The 25,295-nt window shown below is 49.1% G+C and overlaps 6 protein-coding genes across 6 annotated transcripts; 3 read left to right on the top strand and 3 right to left on the bottom strand.

Annotated features, from left to right (window-relative positions):
* Positions 1-159: 159 nt before the first annotated feature.
* On the top strand, positions 160-1,598 carry PEX2_022300 (CobW family GTP-binding protein; the record flags this gene model as incomplete). Its single annotated transcript, XM_016739505.1, has 5 exons — positions 160-283; positions 345-428; positions 485-496; positions 553-1,160; positions 1,233-1,598. The coding sequence occupies 5 exons, from the start codon at positions 160-162 to the stop codon at positions 1,596-1,598; spliced, it is 1,194 nt and encodes a 397-aa protein (XP_016599415.1).
* A 682-nt stretch (positions 1,599-2,280) lies between these two features.
* On the bottom strand, positions 2,281-6,069 carry PEX2_022290 (protein kinase family protein; the record flags this gene model as incomplete). The annotated part of the gene is made up of 1 exon (XM_016739504.1): positions 2,281-6,069. One exon carries the CDS (start codon positions 6,067-6,069, stop codon positions 2,281-2,283), a length of 3,789 nt encoding a protein of 1,262 aa, XP_016599414.1.
* A 1,011-nt stretch (positions 6,070-7,080) lies between these two features.
* Positions 7,081-10,553, bottom strand: PEX2_022280 (endopeptidase La; the record flags this gene model as incomplete). The annotated part of the gene is made up of 3 exons (XM_016739503.1): positions 7,081-7,236; positions 7,300-7,517; positions 7,577-10,553. The coding sequence occupies 3 exons, from the start codon at positions 10,551-10,553 to the stop codon at positions 7,081-7,083; spliced, it is 3,351 nt and encodes a 1,116-aa protein (XP_016599413.1).
* Positions 10,554-11,107: 554 nt separating this feature from the next.
* Positions 11,108-12,782, top strand: PEX2_022270 (putative mitochondrial DnaJ chaperone (Mdj1); the record flags this gene model as incomplete). Its single annotated transcript, XM_016739502.1, has 3 exons — positions 11,108-11,155; positions 11,250-12,511; positions 12,569-12,782. 3 exons carry the CDS (start codon positions 11,108-11,110, stop codon positions 12,780-12,782), a joined length of 1,524 nt encoding a protein of 507 aa, XP_016599412.1.
* Positions 12,783-13,407: 625 nt separating this feature from the next.
* On the top strand, positions 13,408-16,567 carry bro1 (putative signal transduction protein BroA; the record flags this gene model as incomplete). The annotated part of the gene is made up of 3 exons (XM_016739501.1): positions 13,408-13,685; positions 13,741-15,328; positions 15,383-16,567. 3 exons carry the CDS (start codon positions 13,408-13,410, stop codon positions 16,565-16,567), a joined length of 3,051 nt encoding a protein of 1,016 aa, XP_016599411.1.
* A 991-nt stretch (positions 16,568-17,558) lies between these two features.
* On the bottom strand, positions 17,559-18,232 carry PEX2_022250 (uncharacterized protein; the record flags this gene model as incomplete). Its single annotated transcript, XM_016739500.1, has 2 exons — positions 17,559-17,960; positions 18,053-18,232. The coding sequence occupies 2 exons, from the start codon at positions 18,230-18,232 to the stop codon at positions 17,559-17,561; spliced, it is 582 nt and encodes a 193-aa protein (XP_016599410.1).
* Between the last annotated feature and the right edge of the window lie 7,063 nt (positions 18,233-25,295).

Below are 25,295 nucleotides of genomic sequence, written 5' to 3'. Positions count from 1 at the left end.
AAGATAACAACCATCAACATAACAACGGCTGACCGCCCGAGCCCTGTGCCCTAACGTCTATTTTGGGAAACAACGTCATCCGCCGCATCTACGAGGTTTTGTTTCTTCGGACTCTGTGTTCTTCTAAATATTTACGCAGCATTCAAAGACTAGGACAGTATGTCTGCCAATTTTGAAGAGGAGGATGCTCCTCCGGAGCTAATCGATATGTCTGCAATGCCAGCAGACCAAATATCGGTAGACGAAGAACCAACAGCTCGAGTGCCCATCACGCTGGTTACTGGTATGATTGGATAGACTGCAAATTAATTCCAGTCACAAGATGAGATTAACACTCGGATTAGGTTACCTGGGAGCGGGGAAAACGACCCTGCTGAACTATATCCTGACAGAGAAACACGGCAAGAAAATTGCCGTGATCATGAACGGTTCGTATATTACACCTGACTATGAGATGAGATATACATCGCTAATGCATTTGCAGAATTTGGTGACTGTAAGCTGTCCAATTAAAAGGACCAAAACCTTACATTCTAACATTATATCATAAAGCAATGGATATTGAAAAGCCAATGACGGTAAATCAGGGCGGCCAAGAAGTGACCGAGTGGATGGAAGTTGGCAATGGCTGCATCTGCTGCTCCGTGAAAGACTCAGGTGTAATGGCCATCGAGTCATTGATGGAACGCCGCGGCACTTTCGATTACATCCTTCTAGAGACTACCGGTCTTGCCGACCCGGGCAACATCGCCCCGATCTTCTGGATGGACGAAGGGCTCGGTAGCTCTATTTACCTCGATGGAATTGTCACTCTCGTCGACGCAAAGAACATCACGCGCTTGCTGGACGAACCAGCCCCCGAAGAGAAGGCCGAATCGCATGATGTGAACCACGACCACGGTTCTGGCCCTGTTCTCTCCATGGCGCATATGCAGATCTCGCATGCAGATGTGGTGATCCTCAACAAAACGGATCTGGTTACGGACCAGGAGCTGGAGGCTGTGCGAGATCGGGTTGATTCCATTAACAGCGTGGCTAAGATTCATGTGACAGATCATAGTCGGACGCCGCAGATTGAGGGCGTTGTGCTGGATTTGCATGCTTACGATCACTTGGCGGATTTAGACTTCAGTAAGAAGGGACATAGCCATATGGACCCGGTATGTTTATATTTTCTTCTGTCTTTTGCTTGTTGCGAACAGGAATGCTCCCGTGATTCTAACTAAAACCAGGCAATTTCTACCACTGCGATCGTTACGCCTCCAATCCCGGCAGATAAGGTCAACTGCGTGGATGCCTGGCTGCGCTCTGTTTTGTGGGATACAACATTCCCTGCACCTGCGAAATCAGTCTCATCTGAGCCACAACCCGTAGACTTTGAGGTTCATCGGTTAAAGGGCATATTGATCCTGAATGACGGGACAAGCAGGATTATCCAGGCTGTGCGGGATGTATTCGAAATCCGGGATGCGGAGCCTATAGACACTGAGGATAAGTCTAAACCACTTCAGTGCAAGATTGTGCTGATTGGACGAGGACTAGGGTCAAGTGTAGAACCCTGGCAAGAGAGCTTTGAATCTTGTTTGGTTGCAAAATAAGGAGAATTCATTGTCTATGATCAAGCAAAAAGAAGTCATTGATTACTCCATGGAAGAAGACAGCAGGGCCCATTTACGGTTAGAATGCGAAAGCCAGTTCTAGCCAAGAATTGCATTGCCAAATAACGAAAAAAAGAAAAATAATACAGCCCTGTCAGACAAGAAGAGGTATAAAAAAATCCCATCAATATACATCGACTTCCGGGTGAGAACACCAGAACGCAGAACGAGGGCCTCCGCTGGAGAAAAAACAGACAAATCATAGGATAAACAGCAAGGAAACAAGAAAAAGACAGCACAAAGGAGATAGAGAGAACAAAAGAAAAGCTTCCAGAACAGAATCCAATTAAAATCCGCCAAAATGCAAAGAAAAAAAAAAAATAAAGGACTTTTTAGGACTCCAGGGTTTCGCCCGCCATCGGTATAAATGCTTCCAAAAGCCGAATAACACGAGGCAAACGACGAGGCATAAACTGTACAAGCAGAGCAAATCAAAAGGGTATCGAGTGCTCGGCCCCGAACATGGGGCTCGTTCGGAGAAATGGGTCGTGGCGTCGTAGGTGGCGGCCAATTTAACAAGATTGTTTTGTAGAAATATTAGTGATCTTGCGTTGGTTCGGGTTGTGATTTTACCCATGAGGGCCTCACTAAGTTGTTTGTGGAGGATATATTGGTGAATAGATCAATTCGAAGAAAAGCGAGCCTGGCTCGAAATGCTCGGTTTAGCCTGACTTGAAGGTGGGCCTTGAAGAGGGCGTGCCATCTCAACTTCGGCATAAGTGGAACTAGGTTTCGCACTTTGATGAGCAGGGCTGATGGGCAACTTTGAACCCAGCAAATTTGAGTCGGAGTTCAGTGGATTTGCTCGTATAGGTTTGATATCAGCTGTGTTTGCGCTGGATTGGCCTGAAGGTCCATTCCCCCGCGGTTCGATGGGGTTTGTTTTAGCCGGCGAAATGGCAGTCTCTGGTTGAGGGTTCCCGAGGGATGAGGCTGGCTCTGGTGGCATTGTCAATGCGGGTTTGACATCTGGATTATTTGCAGATGGTTTTTCCCATGGCCGCCTTAGCAGTCCAATTCCAACAACAGATGGACTTGTTGCAAATGGCGTACCCAGAGAGCCAATGGATGCCCCAGTGTGACGGAGGCTCGAAATGTGCATTGAAGAAAATCGAGATGGAGTTGCAGATGATGTGGGTGTGATGTCGTTCTCACGTGGCGTAATCGCCTGTTCCGACTTTGGCGATTCAATACGAGAAGGACCCTGTGATGAGGGGGCACGTATAGTGTTAATGGAGGCCTCGGAAGAATGGAACATTGGACTGATGGGCAATTCCGAGCGCGCCAGAGTTGATGTTGAGGGCGATGGCTCAGTAAATTTGGGTTTAATGCCTGTGTTTGCGTATGATGAAGTCGCATGGGTCTGCTTTGGTGGCTCGATAGGAGAAGATTTCACTGATCGAGCGGCGTTCGGAAGCTCGAGCGAAGGCCTAGAACGAATTAGGGTAGGATTGATGGGGGATGTCGGGATAGGCTGGGATAATGTTGAGCCTGATGGTGTTGTGAGTTTGGGCTTGATATATGTGGTAGCCTGTGCACGTGGTTGATCCACGTTATCCTGTATTGACGGTTTAACAGACAAAGAGGTCGGCAATGAAGTGGTACCCAGAGCACCGATGGAAGTTCCAGAAGAACGGAAGGTAGGGTTGATAGGTAGTTCCGAGAGGGACAGACATGATGATGAGGGCGATGGCTCAGTAAATTTAGGTTTGGTTTCGACACTTGCGCATGGTAAATCCGCACATTTCTGCTTTGGCGGCTCAATAGGAGAAGCTTTTACCGATTGGGGGGCGTTTTGAAGGCCAAACAAACTCTCAGAGTCACGGAAAGTAGGGCTGAGGGGCAAAGATGAGGATTCAAGATCACCCTTGTCATCGGTGGCCTTTGCACATGACTGGTCCACAACTTCCTGCTTTGTATGCTTAATTGAAGATGGGATTGTCGAAAAAGGAATGGCCAGGGTGTCATTTGATGTACCAGAGTCGCGCAAAGTAGGGTTGATGGGCAAAGCTGAGGTTTCGAGGTCACCCTCGTCATTGGCGGGCTTTGGACATGGTCGATTCCGAGCCTCCTGATTCTGCGACTCAACAAGAGATGTGCTGACTGGGGGCGGGAGTAGAGGCGCGGTGATTTCAGAGCTAGGCAAAGCAACGGAATTGTTATAGATCGGCTCATTGGTTGTCTCTTGCTGATTACTCATGGGGGCAGTTTCGAGAGAGACGGGTTCATCGGAGAAGGCTGGTGGCCCCACTGGGTGGTTGTGGAAGCCATTTCCCATTGATTGGGTCTGATAAACTGGAGTAGCTTCTGGTTCCTGACTGTCCGAGGGTACGTAGGGTGACGAGCCATCATCAAAATGGCGGGAAAAGTCCATGTACTCGTCATGGTTGTGAGGTTCGTGGTGATTCAAAGTAGAGGATGAAGATGGCTTAGATGGGAATCCCATGTCTTCATTGGATTCTGCGAGAGTAATTGTTGAGCGCTTGACGAGGTCGTGGGATTCAGAGAATATGGGGTGTTGCAGATCACCATAGGAATTTCCCGAAAACTCCTTTTGGGGGTAATATTGGTCATCTTGCTGTATCATACCCCCTGGCGATGTCAGTCCAAGCCCAGAAGGCTGAGGCTGAACCCAGTTGCTAATTGGCAAATGCCTAGAATCATTGGCAATGGTCTCCAGTGACCGAACAGGTGTTGATACCCGTGCTTCCGGTAGTGGGGGAAACATGGAGAGAAGATCCTTTGCCGAGAGCCTATGTCGCGGAGTCGGGCTCAAACATATGTCCACTATCCGTCTGTAGTAGTCTGGAATTTTTGCGTCATCACCTAGTCGAAGAGGCCGCGGTTGTCGTTCAGGTTCGTCCTCCTCCATCGCCAATGCCCACAGCGTCATACCCAGTTGGAAGAGATCGGTTTTGACGCCAATGTACATGGAGATGCGCTGGTTGCTCTCGATCTTAGCGGCAATTTCTGGAGGCTCCCACCCCACTGGGCATCCTCTGCGGTTGATGTCAATAATTTTGGCATTGTCGTCTGCATCCACCACAATGTTCGCAAGTGTGAAATCGCCCTGCACGTAGCCCGATTCGTGGATCTCGCAGAGGCCCTGGACAATCTGTTTTGCCCATCTCTCGCGTCGTGCAAAGCTCGTTCTTCCGCGTTGCTCGTACAAAATGTCAACCAGTGCGCCCTTTTCTGCATAGCTAATTAGCAAGCCCTTGACGACGCCTTGCCATTCATCGATCACGATTCCTTCCACCTGGATCACGCTTGGGCGGTCTTTCAGCGCATGCAAAGCGTTAATCTCGTAGAGAAACTCGTCCACGGTGTCGGGACCAGGTATTTCCTTCTTGATATAAAAACGTCCGTCCAGGTTTATTTTGTAAACAAAGCCGGATAAATGAGATTCGAAGTGCAGTGAATCTTCGGGGATGATAGGCGCGTTGACCAAATGCCTGATACTGGAGATGGGCGGGTATGGGATTGTTTCGTTTACGTCCTCCGTCACATGAACGTGTAAGCGGCCATCGCTCGTCTCGAGCCTGAGATTCGTGACACCTTCATAGAATTGGATCGCAAGAAGGGACTCGCGAATGGATTCGTAGATCCGTGCACACTTGTCGCGCTGATACCGCAGCTCCTTCAGTTCCCGCTCCAGTGAATAGGGTGGCGCATCTTGGTAATCGCAGGAAATCGTCACTCGGCGCCATCGGTTCGGTGTCTCCGCGTACGTCACGAAGAATTTCTCCCGCTCTGACCCATCTCGGAAGTGCATACTCAGGTTCAAAATCCACCGTTGTTCCAGCTCCATATCCAAGTCGATTGTGTGATCATCCTCTTCCTCCTCTGGTGCATCGAAATTACCCGTCGTCATTTCGGGATAGGGGTTCGAGGTTTCGGAGATATCGTTGCTCTCGTGGGCATCGTTCGTTTCGGATTCTGGTTCGGGGGCGTCGTCGACCGTGGTTGTGGGCGCCGGGCCGAGCCACTGAACCTCGGGCGCGGACTGTCTGGGGCCCACGGTTGGCGGTGGAGACCTGCTTCTCTGGGAACTTAAAGGACGACGGTCGGCGGAGAGGGCACGGCGGAGATCGGGTTCCCGAGGAGCCAGTCGCTCGAGATCGGAGCTCTGTCGCTTAAAGGGGGTAGTTCGTGGTAGACCGACGCCAACTTTTCGTGAGAGTCGACGTGTCAAGTTGTCTTGTTTGGCGCGGGAGTTGTCAGAAGAAGGGCGGGGAGAAATCTCGTCTTGACTCTCCCCGGCAGACGTGTCTCGATGATCGTCGCGGCCCTGCCATAATTTTCGCAAACCCAACCGGTGCCACATGCTCTGCTTTGGCGGATTTCCGCCTTTGTCGTCCAGAAAAGCCGGCCGCGTCGGGCTACAGGAGTTGGGAACAGAGATGGCCATACGGCAAGCCGCTCTGTCGTGCAAGGAACGACTCGAACACCCCGCTGGCTGAATCTCCGATGTCCATAAGAATTAAGACAGGGTTAAGGAGGCAGGGGACTTTAGCGTCGCACTGACACACTGACACTGTTTTCGTCCCACCAGTTCCAAGTAGTCTCCTTTCGAGTTTGAAGAGTTCAAATGTTCACGTCGAGGTCCAACGTCCAAGTGTCGCACAACGTCGGGCTGCAATGGGCGAGGCTGGGAGACCGGCCCAGCACAAGCTCATAAAGTAAAAGGGCGGGTGCAAAAGGGGAAGAGAGATGTCGGTCAAGATGAAATTTCTTAGGTATAAGTTTTCTTTTTTTTTTTTTTTTCCCTCTCTAATTTTTTTTCTCTAAGGAATCGCCTGCAGCCGTTTGATAGCGGTGATGAGATGCTTCCGCTGCAAGGCTTCGAATGTCTGGAGGCAAAAGGACCTTGCAGGAGATCAATCAAAAGCCCTTCTAAGGGACACAAGGGCGAGGGAGAAAAAATTAGAATAAAGATATGATTCATCGAACGGCGCACAGATCAAAATTCGAGGATGCGTTGCGGCCTGACCCTTATGCCTGATTGGGGGCTCCGTTCACGCCCTGTTTATTTTGGCGTCAATCTATATGACACGACAGCAGCCCTAAAATTTGATATATTAATATTACTCGATATACGAAGCACATGTGAGTCTTTGCATTATCTTTGCATTATCTTCGCAATATCACTATATACTATACATATACCTTACTAGAACATCTCCTGCTTTGAGTGGAGTAATCTTTTTTTGGCTCTCGCTCTAGTCCATACATCTCACATGGGAACAAAAAGGTCTACTAACAGTCCTTCAACTCCAACCATGCATTCCGTGTCGGAAGACAAAGACGCCATGTACACAATAAATCACACAAAAGCTATACAACGTAAAACAAAACAGGTATATACGACATTACCCAAAGACCCAAAGGGGACCCTTAAACCCAAAAAGGTATCAGCATGTTACTCTTCATCAACCTCCTGGCTACCCTTCTTGGGCTTGGCCAATGCCTTTTGCCAGATCGTGCGGGCAGCCTCCTGGTCGAGACTGGGGAAGAGAAGGTCAAACACTTCAGAGTACCAGTTCACCGGGTGGCCTTCAATACCCTCCTTGATGTTCTATGTTGTAGATAAAACAGTCAGCTAAGATAACCACTGGGAATGGATAGATTTATGACTCACCTCAGGTAGCTCAAGCCAGTCAGATGTGTTGTCCGCAGGGAAGAGGATCTTTGTGGCACCAGCCCGACGAGCGGCCACAGTCTTCTCTCTCAAACCTCCAATGCGTAGAACCTTACCAGTCACAGTCAACTCTCCAGTCATGGCAACGGTTGGCTCAAGGGAGTGGTTGAGAGCTAAAGATAATAAGGCGCTAGCCATAGTGATACCGGCAGAGGGCCCTGTTAGAATGGTTAGCCGCCGGCTTGTTATTAACCAAGGCATATTAAGTTTCACATACCATCCTTTGGAACAGCTCCCTCAGGGCAGTGCAAGTGGACCTTCGCTTTTTCGAAGAACTGGTTCTCGGGGAATTGCCGCGCCATAACAGACTTAGCGAAGGAATACGCAATGTGAGTGGACTCCTTCATGACGTTTTGTAGGTTACCGGTGATTTCAAGGCCCGGGCGCGAGTTGTGATTCAATGCGTTCTCCAGAATACATTCAACGTACAGAGCCGCTCCACCCATGCTAGTCCATGCAAGACCCATGGTAACACCAGGAGGGAACCGGTCGTACAAGCGGTCTGCGGTGAAGACGGGAGGTCCAACATAATCCTTCAAGGTTCCCTTGCCGATGCTGAGATGCACACTGTCGGGGACCTTGAGGGCCAATCGAGGGATCTCTGTGGTCGACTTCTCTGGCTCAATCGGAACTTGCGCAGGATCCGTTGGCTCATGTTCCTTCGACTCTTCCTGGGCGATCTTGCCTGCTTCGGTCAGTGCCGCCTCTTCGGACATCACATCCTCGCCTAGGTCTTGGACAATTTTGAATGCTGCCTTCCGATAGACCTTTTCGATTTGCTTCTTCAGGTTACGGACACCGCTCTCACGGCAGTACGACTTGATCAACTCCTCGATAGCATCCCGTTCAAGGTTCACATCCACATCCTTTAGACCAGTCATCTCCCGAGCGGCGGGGGCGAGGTATCTCTCAGCAATTGCCATCTTCTCATCTGCCACATAGCCGGACAATTCGATGAGTTCCATACGATCCAACAATGGGCGAGGAATAGTGTCGGTAACGTTGGCTGTGCAGACGAAGAGGACCTTGGAAAGATCCACAGGAACATCCATGTAGTGGTCTAAGAACGAGTTGTTTTGTTCGGGATCGAGAAGTTCGAGCAAAGCAGAGGACGGATCGCCCTGGTGGCCACGCCCAATTTTGTCAACCTCGTCGATCAAGATTAGAGGGTTCTCGGTTTGACACTTCTTGAGAGCTTGGATAATGCGCCCAGGGAGAGCACCGACATAAGTCCGTCGGTGGCCCTTGATCTCCGCCACATCGGTCAAACCGCCAACGGAGAATCGGTAGTATTGTCTGTTTAGAGCGCGAGCTATCGATTTGCCGATACTGGTCTTTCCAACACCAGGTGGGCCAACGAGGCAAAGGATCTTTCCTTCGACAGTTCCACGAAGCTTGCCGACAGCGATGAACTCAAGAATACGATCCTTGACATCCTTCAGCCCGTAATGATCCTCATCGAGGACACTAACTGCGTTCTTAACGCCAAAATTTTCCACGCTCTTCTGGCCCCAAGGGATTTGAGTTAGCCAGTCCAGGTAGTTGCGAGTGACATTGAACTCGGATGCAGCAGGCTCGAGGTGTGCCAGCTTGTTGATTTCCTCGTCGAAAACCTTCTTGACAACCTCAGGCATCGCAAGCTTTTCAGCCTTCTCCTTGAACTTCTCGACAAGCTTGTCTTTCCCGTCAGACTCGATGCCAAGTTCTCTCTTGATGCCCTTCATTTGCTCCATCAGCCAGTACTCGCGCTGGCGTTTCTGGATCTTGGCCTCGACATCTTTGGTGATTTTGGATTGCAGCTGAGCGTTCATCAATTCCTTCTTCAGCACAACAAGTGCCTTAGGGAGACGCTCCTCAATGTTCATTGTCTCAAGAACTTCTTGCATCTCGTGGAGCTCACCGGCAGATACAGCGGCAGCGAAATCAGCCAATTTGGACGGTTCGTCACTGAGGTTTCCTGGGAATTGATCTGTGTAAAATGCCGAGATTTGATCGCGGAACAAAGGGTTCAAGGTGGCGATCTCTTTGCACACATTGACAATTTCACTGGTCACCGCGCGAATGATTGGGTTTTTCTTATCGAACGGTTCTTCGATCAAGTTTTCCACGTTAACAAGGCTGACGGGGTGTTTTTTCAAGAAGGATGTCGGTTCGTAATGGTCTTTGGGAGCTGGCTCGGGTGCGCTTTCTTCAAAGCTGGCCACTACATCACCTCGCTTTTCAGTCGATTTGTCTTCTGACGTAGGTGTCGGTGGAGGTGTAGCGGCCTTAGTGTTCTCTCCAGGGGGAAGTAGCGACGAGATCTTGATACGCCGGTGGGGGTATAGAACCGCTGTCACACCACTAGCCTCCCCACGAAGAGGGTATGCAGCGGTAATTTGAGCGAAAACTCCAGTGTCGTAAACGTCGTCCAATTTCTCGATCACGTCACCATCGGCATTGTCATCCTTGAACAAGAACGCTCCGACATACGGCTGACCCCGTTTCATCATATCTTGGATCGCAACAGCGACATTCGGGTCGCGAATAGTGATTGCTTTGTAAAAACCAGGGAACAACGGGCGTTTCGCGATGGGGATTGCCATAACCTGTGGGTAAACGTCCGGAACTGCCGGCTTTTGCAAAGCCTTTTCCCCGGAGGCCTTCTTGCCCTTCTTCCCACTATCGTCATTGCCGCTATTACCACCGCTGCTCGCGCCGCTGGGTTTGGAGTCGGCCGGGCCATCACTTGGTGGGATGGGCGACGGTGTGTCATTAGAGTTCCCCTTGCCATCTGATGTGTTGGCTTCTTTCTTTATTTCCTCTTCCACCCCACGCTCTTTATCGGATGATCTGTCTCTTCTCCGCGCGGGAGCTACCTGATCTGCGGAAGGGACATTCTTCCCTGAGTCGGCTCCCTTCCTCCGCGATTCAGGAGCTCGTTCCGTTTCCTTATGATCCCGACTGGTTTCATGCTCTTCCTTCTCTTCCGGTTCGTCTTTAGGGTCCTCTGGCGGGGGTTTCTCTCTCCTCCGAATGGAGCTCGCAGAGAAGGCGCGGGAAGACGAGGGAATAGAGCCACCAAGGCGGACCGAATTTAGTGTTGATCGAAAAGTGGCATTGTATCTCGGCGAAGCAAGAAACGGCCGTCGGAGAAGAGGTCGTGGCGTTTGATGGAGTACAGCTCTCCAGGGGAGGGTCTGGCCGCGGAGCATGCTCCTTAAGTATGAGATGGACACCCGGGCAATGGAGTGAAGGAGATACGTGAGGATATAGTAAAGAACCGTGACAGCCCGTGGCACAGCTCCAAAAGGACAACAATAGATATTAGATACAGATGGGTAGAGTGGAAGCTGGAATTCCGTAGTCAGAGCACCCCATAATTGCTTCGGTAAGCAACTCTTTCATCATCGTCCGGCAACACGTTTTTCCGAGAAACTTCTCTCAGCCAAAGAACTCGAAGCTTCTGTGATCCGGAGAGTAGGTCAACTTGGTTTTGGAACGTCATTGGTGCTCTAAAACCATTCTTTCTCTTGTTCAAATTGTCATTCTTTTTTCTTAATTATTTTCCCTCGCATAGCTATCTCCCTTCATCGTCGCAACCACGACTGCCGTCCAACCGTTGTTCGGCTATTACTATCCATGAATCCATCCACGGCATTTCCCAAGGCCGCGGCTCTCCCCGCGCGTCTGTTGCGGACCCAGCGACAATGCTCTAAGCAGAGTTCCGGCAACAGCGTTCACTCATCCACCCAAACAAGAAACTACCATGCAACCGTCTCCGCTTCTCCGGCTAGGCGTCTCCGGGAAGGCGGTTGTAAGAGAAAGGTATCTGTGGTGATATCGGCTAGGGTACGTCGTCTCTACGGGCTGTCAGCATTCGGCTTGCTAAATAACATCTTAATCGACAGGCCTTCCATACTACATCTCCTCTTGCGGCTATTTCCGACCCTTACAAGGTCCTTGGCGTGGATAAGAAAGCATCTGCCGGCGACATAAAGAAGGCCTACTACGGCTTGGCCAAGAAGTACCACCCGGATACCAACAAGGACGCCCAGGCCAAAGACAAGTTTGCCGAAGCCCAGACAGCCTACGAATTGTTATCCGACGCCCAGAAGCGAGAAAACTACGACCGGTATGGTTCGGCCGCTTTCGATCAGAATGGCGGGTTCAATCCAAACGCTGGCGGCAGCCCATTCTCTGGTGCGGGAGGATTCCATGGATTTGGCGGCGGTTTCGGTGGTGGTGGTAGTGGTGGCTTTGGCGGGGGCTTCTCCGGCGACATCAACTTTGAGGATCTTTTTGGAGCCTTCACCGGAGGGGCGCGCCGTGGACCCCGGGGCGGGCGCAATCCTTTCCAGGAACAAATTTTGGTCGGTGAAGATATTGAGGTACAAACAAACATCTCGTTCATGGACGCTGCGAAGGGCACGTCTCAGGAAATCGTCATCACGCCGTTGACCAAATGTGGAACCTGCAAAGGTGACGGATTGAAGTCTGGTGCCAAGCGATCCCAATGTCGCCAGTGCAATGGCACAGGTACCCGCGTTCATATTATGCAGGGAGGATTCCAAGTTGCCGCTACGTGCGACGCTTGTGGAGGTGCCGGTATGTCTGTTCCCCGAGGGTCGGAGTGCAGCCCTTGCAACGGAAATGGCGTGATCCGAGAGCGCAAGACTATCAAGGTAGACATCCCCGGCGGTGTCGAAGATGGCATGCGTCTACGAGTTACCGGTGAAGGTGACTCCCCGCCCACTGGAACAGCTGTTCCACCTGGTGCTCGCACCCAGCCTGGTGATCTATACGTCTCTATTCGAGTCGCCCCAGACCATCGGTTCAGTCGCTCCGGGTCCGACATTCTCTATACAGCCTCAATTCCCCTCACCACTGCCATCCTTGGTGGTGAGGTGACCATCCCAACTCTCGACAATCAAGTGAAGGTCAAGGTCGCCACTGGTACGGGTACCGGTGACCGGATCACTTTGTCGGGAATGGGCATGAAGAAGCTTAGTGGCCGCACTCGCGGTTTCACTCCCAATGGCGATCTCAAGGTCGAATTCAAGGTCGCCATGCCCAAGTACTTGACAGGCAACCAGCGCACCATTTTGGAGGTCCTCGCAGACGAGATGAACGACAAGACAGCGAAGCGGACAATGAACTTCAGCAAGGATAGGTAAGACGCACAGTTCATGCTGAATATTGGCTCTTGTACTAATTTATACACTGCTAGCCCCTCCTCTGCTTCTGATACTGCCAATGACGCCGCTAAAAACGAAGGTTTCCTGAAATCTGTCTGGCATCGACTCACGGAGAAGCATGGTGATTCCTCTGGGCCATCCCAAGCTGATAATAAAGACACCACCGGCTCCAAAGACTCCAAGGACACGGGAAACAAGGATGCTGGCAGCGATGCGAGCAAGGATAGTTCGAAGAAGTCGAGCTGAAAAATGTAAATCATCATGTACTCTATATCCGTTTGAATTTACCTCACCCATGTCATAGCGCCGGCGATATTGGGGACCTGTTCTGCCCAGGGCCTGGGGGCAGAATACTGTATTACTATTATCGAGTGATAGATGTCTAAGAAGCTCTCTACTTCTGACTGTACTATGATCATTCTCATCTATTAAATATCTTATAATACTCAAATTCGAATTTTTTTCTTCAATGACTGTGCTTTATATATGTTTCGAGTTATCCGGTTGTTTCGGGGTTTGGCACTCATCGAGGCACGGTCACAGACATCACATCCCACCTCTCCATCCTCCCAACGCTTCAACACTTCAACACCCTAGGCAACTTTATTCTTTTCTCAGAGACCCCCAAATTATCTTGTCATCTTCTAAACTGCTTGCATCGAAGAATACCTAATTGGCCGACGTCATTGACACACTAGGAACTACATATTAGTTTAGGCGCTGACGTTCCGCCTCCCTTACCCCACAGCCTCGACTCCGACCCCCTCAGACACGGAGCTTCTGACCATCCCTGCCCCGCGTTTTTTTCCCTCTCTCACACAGCTTTCGTGTTGTTGGATGGGAGCATATCGCTCCTGGCAACCATCCGACAATGGCTCAGTCGCCGATGCTCTCGTGTCCGTTGAAGCAGACCAACGAGATTGATTGGATCCAGCCCCTCAAGGATTACATTCGACAGGGCTATAGCGAGGATCCCGAACAATATAGTCAAGAATGCGCGACTCTCAACCGGCTTCGCCAGGACATGAGGGGCGTAGGGAAAGACAGCGCTATCGGTCGTGATCTGTTGTATCGATACTATGGTCAGCTGGAGCTGCTGGATCTCAGGTTCCCCATCGATGATAACCACGTCAAGATCCCTTTTACATGGTAGGGGTATTTTTCTCGTGTGTATTCCACTTGCGCTTATGTATTTGTCCTTTAGGTACGATGCCTTCACTCATACGTCTACCTCGCAATTCTCCCTGGCCTTCGAAAAGGCATCCGTTATCTTTAACATCTCCGCCATCCTATCTTGCCATGCTGCCAGCCAGAGCCGGGCCGACGATACCGGACTCAAGACCGCCTACCACTCTTTCCAGGCATCCGCCGGGATGTTTACATATATTAATCAGAACTTCTTACATCCGCCTTCAACTGACCTGAAAGAGGACACCGTCAAGACACTGATACATGTCACACTAGCTCAAGCCCAAGAGGTGTTTTTTGAGAAACAAGTGGCTGATCAGAGGAAGCCTGGGCTCTTAGCCAAGCTGGCTGGACAGGCCGCGTTCCTCTACGCACAGGGTGCGGAGATAATGCAAAATTTCGTCGACAAGAATGTGTTTGACAAGGTCTGGACGGTTGTTGTGCAGGCCAAGGCGGCACATATGGGATCTGTGGCATCATATTATCAGGCGGTTTCGGACAGTGAGAGCGGATCTCATGGAATTGCTATTGCTCGTTTACAGATGGCCGATAAGCAGTCCGCCACTGCTCTAAGCTGGGCAAAAGCATTCCCCTCATCGCCTCCAGCAGATACCAACCTGACGGCAGAGTCGGGACCCAACCTCTTGGACCTCATCAAGCATAATCAAACAAATGTGCAAGCTTTACTTGCCACTATGGTCAAAGACAATGATTTCATCTACCACCAACCAGTCCCTAATGAGGCTGGTCTTTCACCAGTTGCTAGGATTGCTGCTGCAAAGGCAATTCCGGTTAGTGAATTGTACCAAGGACAGGATATTAAGCAAATCACTGGGCCAGACATTTTCAAAAAATTGGTGCCGGAAAAGGTAACTCAGATCGCCAGTCTTTACTCAGAAGCTCAGGATGAGTTGCTTCGAGTTGAGACTGAAAAGGTCGAGACTGCCAGGAGTGAGATGGCCGCTAGCTTGCTCGTTCTCGAGTTGCCAGGCTCTCTCGATATCTTGAAGGGAGGCATGAACCAGGAAATCTTAGTGGACGAGGAGTTCCGTCGCTGGTGCTCAGAACTTGCCGGCCACAACCCCTTCCGCAGGGCATTCGACGAGTTGCAGGATCGCAAGCTAGAAGTGCTATCCCAGCTAGACCAGTGCTCAAAGCAGCTAGATCTGGAAGAGAGCGTGTGTGAGAAGATGCGATCAAAGTATGGAGCAGATTGGGGCCAGCAGCCCAGCTCTCGACTTAATACTACGCTTCGAGGAGATGTTCGATCGTATCGAGATACTGTCAACGAGGCCAGTGCAAGTGATTCTCAGTTGTCTTCCACACTTCGGCAGTATGAGAGTGATTTTGATGAAATGCGATCTGCTGGCGAGACAGATGAGGCCGATGTTCTCTTCCAGCGAGCCTTGATCAAAATCCGCTCGAAGCATAGCAAGAGCAAGGACGGTGTTACCAGTCCGCCAGAAGGTACTCTGCTAGATGATGTGTATGATGAGGGTGGCGCCTCTATTGCAGAGCAGATTGCTAAAGTGGAGGGGTTGTTAAAGAAACTAAACCTTGTGGACCGAGAGAGGTCTCAACTGCTCACAGATCTCAAAGTAGAGGTAAGCATCCTAGTGTATTTGTCCACAAAAACTTTCTAACTCTGTGTGCTTTAGGTCCACAAAGATGATATCACGGAAGTTGTGATTCTGAATTTAAAGACGATTGTCGGCCAAGAAAAGGAACTGTTCAGGAAAGAACTGGAAAAGTTCCTGCCGTATCAGAACATGCTTGTGCAGGCCAATCACAAACAATCTTCTTTGATGAAAGAACTCAATAAGATACACGATAACCTTCGTCAAGACAAAAGAGTTCAATCCGAGAAGTTGAAGTACGAGACTATAGCAAGACAGCGCAATTCTGTGCTAGCTCGGTACAAGAAGGTTTACGAAGCATTCCATGGCCTCTCGTCGGGTATTAAGCAAGCACGAACTTTCTACAAAGACATGGGTGAAAATGTGGACAGTCTCCGCAAGAATGTCGAAACCTTCATCAACAACCGCCGATCGGAAGGTGCACAGCTTCTCAGCCAGATCGAGCGCGACAAGGGTATGGGAAAAAATGTCGACAGTCTCCGCAGGAATGGCGAATCCTTCGCCAACAACCGCGACCAGTCTAGCAGTGTCACGGAGCAAGAAGATCGCGAGCGAGAGAAGCTGCGCCAGCTAATGGAACGCCTATCAACGGAACCCAAAAGCTCGTCGATTTTACCCTCCACGGGGCCAGCAAAACCGCCCTCAAAAGTCAAGTCACCACCCCCACCCGTTCAGACGCCAGCATATGGGACTACGGGTCCATCCCCAAAGCCGTCACCCCGCTACCCGCCCGCCATGCCAGGCGTGCCCCCCTCGCACTCTCCAGCGCCCTACGGACAGTACATGGGAGGTGGTCCAGGAGCTTACCAAGCCCAGCATTTCCAGCAAGGCGCCGCAGCTCCCCTATCCGAGGGCTACAACCCCATGGCATATCCTTACCAGACACCCGTGTCCCCACCCCCGAACCAGCAATTCTTCTCTCAAACCCCGGCCCCGTACGGCGGCTACTCAAATTCCGGCACGCCAGCTCCTGGTGCCGGCCCTCAGCCCTCGCACTATATGGCTCCCCAGGGCTACATCCCGCCTCCACCTCCGCCACGCCCCCAGCAGACAACATACCCTCCTACAGCAGGTGGTATGTACCCTTCTGGTCCTGGTGGCTATGCGCAGAGCAGACAGTACGGGCACCACAAGACCCCCTCGCAGTCGCAGCCGCAGTCCGGTTCCTCCGCCGATCCATGGGCTGGTCTCAACGCCTGGAAATAAGCTTGACTTCCCTGTATCTGAGATATTGCTAATACTGACTACATGGCGGGTGGAATGGGCTAGACTCGGTTGGACCTAGTTGGTAAAAATGGACCATGAAACATGTACCGTGAAGGGAGGCATACATCTCGGCGTCTCTGGACTTTTACACCTGTTGCTTTGAGGTCGCCCTCTATTGATTATTTGGTATTTCACGAGTTATCGTTATGTTGTCTGAACTACTTCGCCTCGATTGGGGGACTTTTGTCCTGTTCTCACGCTCGACTTGAATTTCTCTGTCTTTTCTGCCCTCTTTGCTTACTGGAGAGAACATCCATGCTCTTATGTAACTGATAAATGAAATATACTAGCAAATAGGGTCCTGCGTTCTCGAAGATAAAATTTCTTCGACGTAGTTCTTTACATCTTCCCGATATTGAATGGCGTATGATTGCAATCTACATATATAGTCAAATCATATGAGTATCCAAGAGGCAGGCTCGATACACATGTATCTTTCATCTAGAAATACAGACACGGTTGATGATTTCATACTGGGGTACTCCATGTGATAAAAGATGGCCACAAAATATAAGAACGCTCTCCGCCAAAAAAGACATAATGAAGAGTATGGCCGTGTCTTGCAGAATTATACAATTATATGATATGTAATGTATACATAGTAGAAGAGAGGGTCCGCAACTCGCAACCCAAGAAATAAAGACAACACAACCAAGATAAACACACTGAACGCCAATGGGTATCTTAATATATCAAAAGAGAACAGGCCGCCAGGTCCTTGAAGCAAGTCAACCTAGTAAGCTACACACGCAATGTATGTTCACCGCACCGAACCGAGCGCACCGTCAACCAGGACAGGCTAACACCAGAACGGCGGGATAAGAAGCAGAACAGCCCTAGCTCCATCTCAAGCCCCGTATGATCCCATTTCCCCTAATACCAAGGGAAGAGAAAAGAGCAAGAGACCAAAGCAGGACACTCACCCCTCCTTTTACGGCTGAAACCGCAATCGGAACTGTCTCCCTCTCCTATCTTCACGGACAGTGTACAAAAACCGCGCAATTGTTTCTTGCTCCGAAAGACCGGCGCTGTTAAAGTGTTTCCGGACAACAAGCGCGAACTGATCTTTGCTCACGCGGTCCTGGCCGACGGTGCGACGCAGCGTTGAGTCGGAGGGGGAGTCCGACGATGTGTTGGTTCGGTGAGAGTGGGAGTGGTTCTGGGATGAGGAGGATTGAGCGCGGCGGGCGGCGAGGGAGGTTGGCGAGCGAAGGCCGATGCCTTGTGAGAGGATCAGGCGAGAGTAGTCGCTTGAAAAGGCGGAGGGCGTGGGGAGTTTGTGAACATGGCGGTAGGAGTGGAGGATTTCGAGGGGAAGGTCTGTCCAGGGAAGCTGTATAAAGAAAATTGGGATTAGTTTATAGTCTCTTAAATGTGTTGTCGGTAAAATTGCGATTGATCGATCTCTTTCAGGATGAAACATACTCGAGGCTGTTCTTCTGCGTGCTGGTTGTCCACGACGGGAGCACTGGTGACAGAGGCTTTCTCTTTTGTGGCAGCTGGTCTGCGAGACTTGGTGGCTTTGTTATATTCTCTCGTGCCGCTCGAGGCTTCTGACCTCGAGTCATCCACGATAGCTGTGGTGCGCTGGCGCGGGGGTGCCATTGCGTCCCGGAGCTCGAGGCTGGAGGGATATTGAAATGGGGCTGTTGTTCAATGTCTAGTATTTGGATTGAGGGGTTGCTGATATGATCAAATCATACAGGGACTCGCTGTATTAAGTAGATTGGGTGGATGGCGCTCTTAGTCTGGGCTTGACACTTGAGATTCTCGTTTCCCCGGGCGGCCGGGTATGGCAGAAACGTCATTTCTGTTTCTGGTTTAGTGTCTTGAGACGAACTATGGAAAGCAGAGATAGGAGTAATCACGGAGAGTATTTCCTAATTTGGTAGTACTGCTCGCAGCGTGATAGCAACCTTTATCAAAGTCATTTTGAAAGCTCACCTGAATTGCTTCAGGGCTGCTATGAAGCCCTGCAGGGCTCTTCTATACATTGATATACATTCATACACTCATATTTGCATTCCATATTACCCATCCTATATCTGCCACGGAGTAACCCATAGCAGTTTATCGCATTCTGTTATGTTTCCTTGCCTCCATCCATTTGTCAAACCATCTCAATGATATAATCATTTAAATTCCCAGTCCTAGTCAAGTAATGCAAAGCAGTATTGCCGTCTACATCCTTTGCTCTAACATACATAATTCCCCATTTCACCAAACATGAAAGTCACATTTGTGCTTGTTACTGGGATTCTGTCAATGGCTGTGGTTTTCGTAAGCCCTTTCTCTCTGGGGTCGGAAACTGCATGTGCAGAATAGGTTTGGCAAGCCAACTTAAAATCAAGGGCGCGAGTGCAATATATGTTGTTTGCAACCACTGGATCGTAAGCTACAATTTGATTAGCAATGAAAGGCAGCAAAACAACATAAGCAGCGTCATAGAGCCGTTGCTCTTGCACTACCAACCACACCGGGGATGAAAGCCCCCAAACATAAAAGAATCATGATGTGCGGTTGCAAAGGGGAGGGTATGGTATGAAAGATAGGCGTGCGCAGATTAGCATAGATTGATGGCCAGAAAGAGTTCTTAAATCTCTCCAAGTAGTTTAGTAATATAGGTACATATCGGGTCTAGAGTACTGTGCACTCACCATGACTGCAGACATTGAAGTCATCCCTGCCTTACTCGCACCTGCCATAATTGCACCTGCCCAACCCATGATGGCATGGCAATGTGAATTCCCCCGAGTCTGTGTCTCTCTTCTTTTTCCTCGGGCCTTCAGCTGATACATGACGGTTGGTTTTAGTTCCTCACTAGTATTATTCGTGTTGCTATGTTTCCATATCCTCGTTTCTCGATCCCCCCGGACGCCATGAAGGGGGCTTTGGACACGCTACAACGATCACTCATACGGATCCTCGAAAAGGAGGGCAAGGCCTCTGGCTGGATTGTGCACATTGCGGATGCTGCATCTGGATTCGTGGTTGGTAAGCTTCACTATCTTTACAAGGTGAAGTATGAGCGATCGTAAAGACCTGCGCCTACTTGTACTTGGTACGGGGCGTAAGCCGACAATAGTGGCCCTACTCTCTTAGATCGGTGGTTTAGGGGAGGAGACTGGTGGCCCTTTAAGCCTGTGCCTCTAGTGTGTGTAGAGGTCCTTTGGGCACCCCGTTAGTGCTGTATGGTTATCGCGCACATCTTTCCTTATAAAGGTAGAAAATAGTGCTAATCAGCTAGCTTAGGGCAATACGCATTCTCAAGTCGTGCATTGTCTAGCCAGCGCTCTGGGTCTCATCTCTAAGGAGGCGCATGGAAGATTGTTGTTGCGTATCCAACGCCCCCTTCACGGCATCTAGGGGAATCGAGAACCGAAGCTTTCGGGATATGGTAAAACGAAGAGTGCTAGTGAGGAATTAAAACAAATCGTCATAAATCAGCCAAAGGCCCAAGAAGAGGAACAGAAGAAAACGGTACTGAGATCAAGGGTTGGACATAAATGCTTGGTTGATACAACGGAAATTTACTAGCGGGCGTGCCAAACTCGTGACACGTCCGGATCTTAATATAGAATAGAATCCAATGCCAAAACACTTTCTCTAGTAAGCACATCTTCTACAGAGGTTGATTAAACTGATTGGATTAGAGATGTCTACATGCTCCTTTTTTTTATAAAGGTTAAGAAGTGACTGATTATGAATAAGATTGTCAGATTTCATAGTCTCTCTGTAGCTTAGCTTCCACAACTCACTACTCAATCAAGCATCTCACATTCACCATACACTTCGATGTAGTCCTCTCCTGACAAAGATAATATTGATAGTTTCGCTCATACGTTTGCCAGACAAAGGCCTCTCTAGCTGGGTGTTATACATCGCGGATATTGCCTCTGGCTAGGTAGTTGGCAATCTATACTACCTTTACAAGGTGAAGTATACGAGATCGCTGTAAGGACCTACGCCTGCTATAAATACAGACTTAAAGGGTCGCTAGTCTCTTCAGCCGAACACTGATTTAGGAGGTTAGAGTTACTATTAGCAGCTTACGCCCCGTACTAAGTTCGGTAGTGATACTGTATACTTCGCCTTGTTAAAGTGGTAGAGCGTGCCAACCACCTAACTAGAGGCAATATCCGCGATATGTACCACGCAGCTAGAAGTCCTGACTATCTTTTCAAGTAAGCCTATGAAACATCGTTGTAAAACAGTCAAGTTTTCATTCACAGCAGTGGGAAATCGAGTAACGTCGTACAGAAGAGATGTTAGAAGAAAACTGTGAGCGAGAAAAGAGCAGGCAGTACTATATAAGCTAGGTGCTAAGGAGAAGAACAAAAGGAAAATTTTGACATGAATATTTCTAGCAGAAATCAGAAGCCTACTAGTGGACATGCCATAGGCTATTATGCGTCCGAATTTCGATATAGATTGAAGAGGAACCCTTGACGCAAATTAGTGTTGGCTCTATTTTTAGAAGGGCTTTTACCCCATTGCGTATTTCCTTCAGAAAAATGATTAAAGTAATGATCCAAGTGACTAGGGGCACAGAAAATGTCTAGACACCGCATTTAAATTGAGGTCAAGAAGTGATTGAATTAATGGTTTCTTTATATTCGCATTCGGAACAGCGTTGGAGAGTGTGTGCGAATACGAAATCCTTCTGCCCCTTTTCATCAATATCAAAGCTACCATCAGTAACTTGTCTTGAAATGGGTAAAAATGTTGGTAGTGTTGTGCATAGGCTTATTAGTCGAGCGGAATTCTTCAATAATTGGGAGAGTATGAGAAATTCAAGAATCGATATGTTGGCTGAGATACCTCGATTTTGTTTTCAATGATTACTATCTTCACACATCTTTGTTGGGACTTGAACCTATTTGACATTCACTCTTTTCCTCAAAGAGGCAAATATAGGGTTTGAAGAGAGAGAGAGAGAGAGAGAGAGAGAGAAGTCAAATCACACACCAGATCCAGACGACAAATTTTTATCAGCTCTCCACAACTTGCCTATACAACAAACACACCTGAAAAACTCCACAGGGCCTCACCGCTACATGCGGAGTAGACTGGGCATACAAAACCCGGAGAAGAAGCAGGATATGCCCCAATAATTACCTAATCCGAGGAACATCCGTTATCCCGAGGCTCTTCCATTCATCCCGAGGCTTGCAGTATACACAATAATGGGGAGCAGACAAGCATTCTCTGCAGCGCTATTAGACGGGAAGACTTTAGAGGATTACCTGCATGGGTACGGAGTAGTAGGTCCGCGCATCCAGATCATCCCACGGCTCACCCCAGACTCCCAACTTCCGAGCTTCGGAGGAATTTCGGGGTGGGACGGTAGTTAAGAATTTTTTTTCCCAAAAAAGAAAACCAATCCCCCATACAGCACATACAGTATGGAATGATAATAATAGGTGCGGGCAGTGTGGAGAGTACCAAACTAATACAAGTCTTGCCTGGAAAAAAAAACCCCGGCACGGTGAGAGAGAGAGAAAGAACCCGAGTCGGCACGGCAATGCCGAGAGAATTTCGCCCGAGTTGTGCAAATCGGGAGGCTCCAAAGACGGGAACTGACACAGGGGGCGAAAGGGAATTTTTTTTTCAATGCTCACCGAGCCCCTTTTTGAATTATTGTTACTCGACTCAGTGCGTTCTCCGTAAAAAAATCTAATTCCTTGAATTTGCCATCGATTAGTGCTTATAATGTGTCTAAAACTACTCCGTACAAAGTAGATATCTCCGTCTATACTACACTTCAGACGAAAATGGATAGCCAAGACATGGCATACCTTCCTCTTTCTGACTTTGACTTTGACAAAATAAAATAAACGCCCCCTGATCATCGTGGAGTTTCGGTAGACTCCCATATCGGCACTAAGCCCCGCAACTAGTAAAAATGCCATAAGCCTGTGCGAGAATGTCACAATGCCGTCCTCCGAAATCACCCGAGGGTTGTTCTCTCTCCGGCCAGCCCTATGGGCTGATGTCGTGGTCTGGTACCTGCAGCAGAATGGTCTAGGTTATGAGCTCTGTCGTCATCTTTCGCGATCTGTACATGGTCAGATAACATACGGTATACAACATTGTTAGGCAAAGTCAGTGCTTATATCCGGGTCAAAGCGAAGAAGACGTGGTTAATACGTCGGTCGCGTATCTAAATTTCCTTATCAATGTGGGCAACAAATCTGGAGAAAACACATGGCCCCTCCCCCCTTCAATGACGCCATTTTCTCGCTCCCCAAGGTACATAGTACCTACACATTACACATTGTACACAATGCAAGGCGTGCAGCACAGGGAAACCGAGGCAGCCACCCACATATGGGCGCATTCCAGTCATTCTTATCAAAACCTCCACATCCCGCATTCCAGGCTCAATTGAAGTCAACAGGATAATCACATGATTTGCGCATGTGAATATGTGAATATGTGAACATGTGAAACTCACAAGCTAGTTATCACGCCCGTGGGGATCTGGACACCCCGCTTCATGATATCCTAATGGGGAAGACATAGTCCGGAGCTCCCGCAGTTATGCTTTTGTGCCGGTTTCCAATAGTTCAATTCAATGATCCAATAATTTCCAAGAAGCCCGCCCATACATGTGCTAGCGAGAGCGCAGTTGGTCCGGAGCGGACTCTTCCCGCGCGCGAAATCAAAATACGCCTAGTTCGATATCGGGGATTCGCCCGTTATGGTGTGTGTTTGGGGCGAAATGGGTTAAGCCACGGATCCCACTGTGTGATTGAAAGAGGGAGAGGGGTTTAGCACTTCGTACCTTTTTTTTTTTTTGCTTTGTCTACCCCTGTACTAGTGAGTTAATGGGTCAGGTAGGTTTATTCCACACCCTTATTGGGAATGCAAACCAAAGCTAGGATCTGCTTCATCTCAGACTAAGTGATCTACTGCATATGGTACCTGGTTGTACGGAGTAGCGTACTCCAAGACTTAAGTTACATAGAAACTGTTACCAGTGTGGATCTTATGAGCGACAGGGGCATTGTGATCGGAAAGTTCAAAATGTTGCTCCCGGCTTCCGTAAGTGGGTTGAATTATGGTATTCAGGCAAATATGGGGTAAGAGAAATGACGATAAATCGCTCAGTGGAGTTGAAAAGAGAGAAATTTTTTTTCACCCCTCTATGCATGTAGGTGCCTAGGTGGGATTATGGTGAAATTGGGGGGGGGGGGAGGTTGTCGGAGCTTCACCGAGAACTGGACACGGTAACGGACAATCTTCCCCGCCTCGACTTTTGTTTTCTCCTTTTTTTATTTATTTGACGCTATCTATTCCCCAGAATATCACATGTTCTCCAGATAGTCTATTAGAATATAGATTGTAGTAAGATAGGGTGTAATCTCCCGGACAAAGACAAGAATTCCACCAATGGCCTGATCGCGGACTCCGGAATAGCGGCCCCGCATATGGTGATATCAGTGTGAGGCCATTTGCACTGCTTATTGGGTGCAGGGGGGTTATTCGTTCCAGAAGGTGTGGATCGCTGATCGCTCGCCTTGGCGGAATGTGGCAATAATCAAAGTGCGTGTGTCTATTGAAAAAAAAATCCAAGATACCCAGATTGGGGTTGACCTCGATTGGGAATTCCCTTATGTAATCATATGCAAAACCCCCGAGCTGATTAGGGTTGCACTTGGAATTCTTCAAAGCATATGTGTCTTCTTGATAAACATAGTAGCCTACGTAGACTATGCCCCCACACTGTACAGAGTAACTACAACCGAAAGGACACCCCATCATTCCTGGAGTCTTGTGGAATGTTGCTCCAAAGCTAAACCTACCCCGGATTCTCCCTCATTAAAACACTACTCCCCCGCATCGAGACCTGCCAAGCATAACCAAATGTCACCTTGAGACACAATGGAACACACTATACGGAGTACAACTGTACTCCATAAGTTCTATGCTGAAGCATCCAAGATCATCCTATTCCCCCTTTTTGCAGCCTACACACCCGGGGTAAATTACGTCTTCGTCTTGCTGACGGGTGGCGCCTCGCTCGGTAGGATGGGTTTCAGTCTCCAGGCAGCAAGACAGGATAGAGAACCCAGAGCCAGCAGGGCGATTGGAAACGGAGCGCGAAAGATGAGTCGATCCTCTGTTGTTAGTTGGCCTGTTCTTTTTTTTTTCTTTTTCTTTTTCTTTTTCTTTTTCTTTTTCTTTTTGGCTTTCTATTAGGCGCCTTCGGCTTGGAAATCCCTCGAGCTGAGACGTGAGCACGTCATGACTCACACCGTGTTGGATGTAGTACAGCCAGTAGCAACTGCTAAGTCCCATGTAGCAAGGGGGTGTGGACTGAAAGGGACGGTCGCGTCCAGACCCGGGCTTATACACTACTAGCTTGCCCTGGAAAATCTCTGCAGGGTTAATATCCAGGAATAGGATGTGAATAATAAAGAAATATAAAAAAATATCCTCGTCCTTGTCTCTCGAGCCCCCTCGATGCTATCTTGCGTGACGATCTGGGGATATGCGGGGGTGTTGATAGTGAATTGTTAGGTACTAGAAATAGATATCACTGGTTGCCGACGACATCTTGACTAAGATAAACACCCTCGAGGACTGAAATTCCCAATTATGAAAGAGCTCGGGTGGAAAAGGGAACTTTCACACGGAGTCCAGCGAGACTCCGGACTGATAA

The sequence above is a fragment of the Penicillium expansum genome (assembly GCF_000769745.1).
Source record: "Penicillium expansum strain MD-8 chromosome Unknown contig58, whole genome shotgun sequence".
Taxonomy (NCBI): Eukaryota; Fungi; Ascomycota; class Eurotiomycetes; order Eurotiales; family Aspergillaceae; genus Penicillium; species Penicillium expansum.
Note: the sequence above shows the minus strand (reverse complement) of the source record. Positions and strands in the feature narration are given on the sequence as shown.